We start from the raw sequence: 6,433 nt of genomic DNA, 5'->3' as shown, positions 1-6,433 counted from the left end.
AAAAATGATGGTGTTGGTATCATTTGGGGGTATTATATTAAAAAGGACCCCCCCTTTAAAAAATCCAAGTAAAGGTATATAGCCCCAGAAATAAAGGGGCATTGAAAAAAAGAGCATTTTAGTCCTCTCTTTAAGCATACATTGAAGATAATTTTTAAAATGTTTCTTTCTCCATGATTTTTGCCTTGTTAAATATAAGGCTTCTTTATTGAGTTACCCCAAATGCAGCGCCTTGAACTGTGACATCACAAGGCACTGCATTTGGGGTAACTCAATAAAATGTCACAGTTCAAGAGAACATTTGTTGAAACCAGGGGGAGCAGGCTACATTGGTTTTGAAGGCTTAGGGGGTGTTCTTTGCCTGCCTTTTGCGGACTCTGGTGGCTGGGTGTGTTTCTTGCCTTTGGGAACATCGTGCTACTGTCTGACATGTCACAACCCTTTTCCATTTCTGCATGTCTCTCTTGGAATAGGATGCTCTCATTGGATACAGGGGCCAGCTACCCAGTCTGTATCACATCATCTGGATTCTGAGTCTAGTCACATCTGTAAAGACCTTGTTCAAAATGAGGTCACATTGTGAACGATGATGTCACATCGTGAAGAGAGAAGAGGATTTTGGGTGGGCACTATTGACCGTTTCACAAAATTATATTGCCTCCCTTTTTCTCTTTGAGACAGAATCTCGTGTATCCTGCACTAGATAAGATTCAAATTGAGTGTGTAGCTAGGGATGACTTTGAACTTTGGGTTCTCCTGTCTGCTCCACCATGCCCAGTTTATATGATGTTGGAGGTAGAATCCAGTGCTTTGTACATCCAAACCAGTACAGTCCTTCTGTGAATTGAACCCTAAGTTATACCTACTTTATTGTGAGTGGCTCACGAGGTCAAGTAAATTAAATGCTAACAGGCAAAAACTTATTATTGATCGTCATGAGTTTGGGCCTCTATTGCTTAGTTTTACTTGAATTGACTCCTAATTTTTTGTCCAAGTTATCTCCCCCTTTCTGCCCTCCCCCCAATCTTCGCAGTGTTGGGGTCCAGCCCACCACTGAAATATAGCCCCTGCTCCTGTTCCACTCATCTATTCCACAAAACCACAAAAAGTCAATCTGTTTCCTTTTTTCAAGCTGGCATGGTGTACCTAACAGTACGCATCTGTGTATTATACCAAAAGATTATTGGAGCAGTCTAGAATCTTTAAGTACATTTCATAGTCTTCACATTTACAGGCAGTGAACTGCTTAGACGCTGTCTAGATAGTGATGTGGATACTCTTGGAATTAGGATCTCTTTGCTTTCTACCACAGTATACGTTCCTGTATATAAAGTCATGTATAACAGAAGAAAGGTTTAAAATATAGGTGTCTGTGGATAGTCATAAAGTATATTTAAAAACATAGGACACCCCACTTCCCTGACCGCCTGTCTGAGCCTGTGTTCAAGAGCCTTAACTCTCCGAGGTAGGAATTCTGCTGTGCCATTTAAAAAGTTGAGCCTGGAGCTAGAGAGATGGTTGAGTTATTAACAGCACTGGCTGCTCTTCCAGAGGACTTGGGTTTGGTTCCTAGCACACACAGAGCCATTAACAGTGGTCTGTAACTTCAGTTCCGTTAGGTCCAATGCCCCCTTCTGGCCTTGGTGGGTATAGCACATACATACTACATAGGCATAACATGTAGGGAAAACACGCATACATATAAAGCAAAGATAAATAAATGTATATTTTTGAAAAGTTGAATCTCACCTACAAGAATATTTTAGGAGTACCTCGGCAGTCCATACATCACACGGAAGACCACTCAAGATACAATGACCCCTGACGCATCAAGTAAGGGCCATAGGGTGACATGGAAGAGCAGCCCAGTGTGGTTTTTAATTTGATCCTGCTGCTGCTTAGGTAAATAGATTGTCTCCTAGTTTTCTGGACTAACTGACCCTGAAGGCTCTTGCTTCTCCAGCCTATCATTTCACATCCAAGTTCTTTGGCCAGAGACCTCGTCTTCTTTTCCCTTCAGATCGTAGGAAGTGCGATGACTTCTCCGGGATAGGCAACTTAGGCTAGCTGCTGTCGGTGGTACAGGATAGCGAGGAGCAATTCAACAGGGATCTACTGATGCCGAAAGGCAAAGGCCCATAGAGCATCTACACTGGGCAGCCAGGGCTGCAACTGGTCCCCAGTACACAGATAGACAGAGTAGGTCTGTGAATCAGTTTCCTGTATCCTGTGGTGTCCGGAGAAAGACCTGCCACCAGCAGCTGGCCCGTGAACAATGGCCACTTCCTGCAGTCGGGGACTTTACAGTGTATGTGGGAAGGGACTCCCAGGACCACTCAGGGTTCAGATGGAACTCTCAGAGTGCCCCGGAGCCAGTGTCTGTAAGACTATTTCTTTTTTTTCGTTTATAACCCTCTGATGGAGAGTTTGCTAGGGTGCCTTTAGCCTTCCATTGTAAGTGAAGAGATTGAACGACCCAGTTGTGCCGTAATAGTCAGAAACACACACACTCTAATACTGACTTCCCCTTTTGTCTGAAAAAGTGGCAGTGTCATAGACGTGTGACATAGTTCACATTTCTATCCTAACACGCTTATCCATAGCACTAGTAGGCTGTGAAGAATGAGAGTCAGTGTGTACACGGGGTTTACTATTTGGTGTGATACGAATGTTGCGTACATTTTCACTGGTTTATGTATATTCAGCTATGCGGAGTGTTTAGTATTCTAATGTTTAGTGTTAATTGCATGCTAGTATTGGATTGTTCCACATCAGAGAAGAGAGGCGAGCCCGTGACAAAAGAGGAAGAGGGACGGCAAGGTGGGAAGTGGTAATTAATAGCGAACAGTTACACGGAATCTGTGTGGCTGGTCCAGGGAAGAGCCGCATCTGCTGCGGTAGAAAATGCTGAGCGATAAACACAAACAAATGGGCTCTCCGTGGTCGCGGGCAGCTTTGCACAGGATGGACTGTGACTGCTGACCCTGGGCTCCCCTCGCTTCTCTAGAAGATCCCGGGCTGGTTCCTGACGTGAAATAACGGACAGATAGGGAGGTGTCAGCAGCGGGGCCAGAAAGCTGGGATTGGGTAGTGGCTTCCTGTAGTAACAGGCGCTGGCTGCCTGCCTGAGCTCTCTGGCGGTGGCTGCTGAAGAGGTGGGTGGGAGACAGCTGTGCCTAGCACTGCAGGCCACATCGGCTCCTACAACACCAGCCCCTCCATGGAACTGCGGAAGAATGTTCTGCCTGAAAGGTGAGGGGGCTTCACGTCCCTCTGGGAAAACTGTCATTCAAACCACAGAGTTGGACCCACTGCAGCTAGAATTTGAGGGAGTTTAGTATGAAAGTCAAAAAGTCATTGTTCTTTTTTTTTTTTTTGTCGCAAACAGTAAGAAAGACCTCCTGCTGGAGAGATGGAATTCTTTTAGACAGAAAGATTTCTCCCTTTAAATGTGTTTTGTGTGTGTTCTGTCATAGACGAAAGTGGTTAAAAGTTGAAGATGAAAGTTTTTGTTGTTGTTTTTTTTTAAATAAGTTCCATAATGTAAGAATTGTTTCGTGATGTTCTGCGAGTCCTGGAAGAGATGTTTTCCTGTTAGGAGTTACTCATACACAAAGCTAGAGCAGGATAGAGGGGGGAGGAGTCCATTGCTTTCAGCCTTAACGTGTGAGTTCAGGATTGAAACCGATTGTGCTGTAGAAGACTCTTCTTTTTTTCTGGCTACATGTGAGCTGGAAGAGTTCCCAAGTAACCTGCACGAGGAATAACTGAGTATTTGTAGGGATTCATGGGTAACTGATGGTTTTGTTAAGCGATCATTTTATTCCTTGAATTATTCTTCTTCCAGGTCTTGTCACAACGTCTTTACTTGGGGCATGAGAAACTGTGCTGTTTCTGTGAGATGGTTGAGATGAGGGAGTTAGCAATGAATTTCCTTGGAACTGAAGCAAGCTAAGTCGCTCATATCTTTCTGTGTATGTCATTCTGGTGATGGTAATCTCATGACAGCTTTTCAGTTTGGGGAAAGAAAGTGTCCCTGGTTTGTTTGCTGTGCAGACCACTCCTTTGTTCTCGGTCTGTTAATAGGGTTAATAGGTTAATAGACATGGCTCATGGGAGTTCTTTCTGTCTTTGTCCAGCTTAATTTTAATAGCTTAAGACTTGTCAGAGTCTTTAATGTTCTGCTTTAAGCTGGAGCTAATTGTTGATGGACCAGGTACAGAGCTGACCAAATTGAGAGGGACAAGAATGAAAAGAATATCACATTTTTTCTTCTTAAACATTCAATTCATATTATTATTGGCTTTTTCTTCCCTTCCCCTCCCTTCCTTCCTTCCTTCCTTCCTTCCTTCCTTCCTTCCTTCCTTCCTTCTTTTTTCTTTTGTAGGTTTTCTCTGTGTAGCTCTGGCTGTCCTAGAACTTCCTCTGTAGACCAGGCTGGCCTCAAACTCTCAGTTCCGCCTGCCTCTGCCCCTCAAGTGCTGGGATTGAAGGCTTGCACCACCACTGCCCAGCCTCAATTTATTCTTGCAATAGAGATTTGTTACGAATCTCTTGGGAGACTTAATCTAAATGAATTTGAATATTCCTAAAAAGTAGTTTTTGATGAAAGGGATTATGAAATCATTTCATTTAAACTGATTTTTTTTCTTGTGGAATAAAGGTATAGGACATCAACAATGTTATTGGATAAAGTAACATGCTATCTAGTGTGATTTCCACAGTGCAGTTGATGTCATTACGATCTACTGACAGCTCAAGGTTAAGAATTTTAATTGAATGAAGGTGTGAAACTGTCATTGGGTGTGACCTCTAGAGCCACAGTGTATTTTGTTTTCCTCTGTCTAACTCTTAACAGCAATTTCATTTTGTTAGAGAATTGACCAACACCATGGCCTTAGCCTCTGTGTCAACTTAGGACGGTTTTAAAAGCAAAGACTATAACATCCTATGACAGCTAAGTCCTTTGATGCTAACGTTTGTATGTTTAAACATGGAATTCACGTGAACAGCTTAAATAAAGCCCCCTCTTTGGATCTCTAAGCATCAGGCAAACTACGGATAATTCACACTCTTCCTGTGCTTTATAGCCTGCTGGTGCACAGTGATGCATTGTAGATGGCCCTGTGTGCGACCTACTGAGGCAAACCCATGAGGAAATGAGATTAAGGTCAGGAATATTGAGGACCACTTGTTGATGGGTGGTGTTTTTACTTGGGATAGGGGGTGTGTTTTCAGTAATGGGCTTTTTTCTGTTGCTGGCTCATGTCCTGGGGGCTATTGACTCTGGGGTTGTGAATAACATTGACCTGTGAGGAAACATGATTGTCTTTCTTTGGGTTGAAATCATGTTCCTGTGTATTTCTCATAATTGCTGGAAGAAAACATTCTAGCAATTTTCCTTCTTTTAATTGAGTCTCTCTCTCTCTCTCTCTCTCTCTCTCTCTCTCTCTCTCTCTCTCTCTCTTTTTCTGAAGTCAGTTTTCTTGGCTTTCAGTCACTTTTGTGCTAGTAACTGCCTGTATAGAAGTTCCTTTTGCCATGGCTATAACTAGAATAGCATACAGTTGTTCTGTATCTGTGAAACTGATAGATTGTTTAGTAAATCTAGTCACTGTTTGCTGTCTCCACTGAAGTATCTCAGTATATCCACCCCACCCAAATTAATTTGTCTGAGCAACATCTGAGCCCCTGGTCCGTGGGAAGGTGCCTTCTGAAGTTCTGCCAAGGCCCCTGTGTTTAACAAAGGCCTGGCCTGCATTGTCTAGTCAGTGATCCATCTTGACCCAAGATGGAACTTTCTGGCTGACCAAACAGTATCACTAATAGCAAGCTACCATGTGTTTATCACATGTATAGTCATAGATGACTGTTTAAAAAAAAACAACTAGAATTAAGTATTTGCCACTAAAATCACACAGGACACAGTTATCTCTAAGATGGTTAAAACCAAAATTTATTAAATACAGTACAGCAACCTGATTTTATAAATAATATCTTTAAATGTTTTTCCTGTATGGGGTAGATGTTTAAAAGTTTTCTAATCCATCACAGCCTGGTGTCTCATAAACATTAAATCATGTGTTGCATGACATCACTACAATGTCACACACTAATCATACTTGAGTTTTGGACTTCAGCAAAGTATTGTCCCAATGGTGCTGATAGCAGAAAAGTGTGCATTAATTTACTAAAGCAGCTGTAATTAGTTACAGGGGTCTACAGGTCAGACATCTGAAATCAGGGTATTGTCTTGACATGCAGACACTTCTACCCAAATGAAACATTCCCTGTGGAAGACAAGAAAGGGGATCATAGAAGCTATGGGAACTTTTGAGGCTTAGGAAAATGGTAAGGTTGGGGCACAGGAGACAGCTTAGTGGATTTGCCTTGCAAATGTGAGGCTGTGAGTTTAGACCCCAGAACCCTTGTT

General features: G+C 42.7%; 1 protein-coding gene across 4 annotated transcripts in view; it reads left to right on the top strand.

Moving 5' to 3' along the window:
- Nhsl1 (NHS like 1) overlaps nt 1–6,433 on the top strand; it is a 219,991-nt gene that overhangs the window by 109,536 nt on the left and 104,022 nt on the right. Inside the window, exon 1 of one of the 4 annotated variants that reach the window (XM_026786234.1) lies at nt 3,181–3,252. The exons of the other annotated variants lie outside the window; for them this stretch is intronic. Within the exon in view, the coding sequence (XP_026642035.1) occupies nt 3,237–3,252 (16 nt within the window). The 5' untranslated portion in view covers nt 3,181–3,236. Of the gene's footprint in view, nt 1–3,180; nt 3,253–6,433 lie in introns of those variants that run through there. 4 annotated transcript variants of the gene reach the window in all.

This window comes from Microtus ochrogaster, linkage group LG4 (assembly GCF_000317375.1).
Source record: "Microtus ochrogaster isolate Prairie Vole_2 linkage group LG4, MicOch1.0, whole genome shotgun sequence".
Taxonomy (NCBI): Eukaryota; Metazoa; Chordata; class Mammalia; order Rodentia; family Cricetidae; genus Microtus; species Microtus ochrogaster.
The sequence above is the reverse complement of the archived record's forward strand: the minus strand, read 5'-3'. Positions and strand labels throughout refer to the sequence as shown.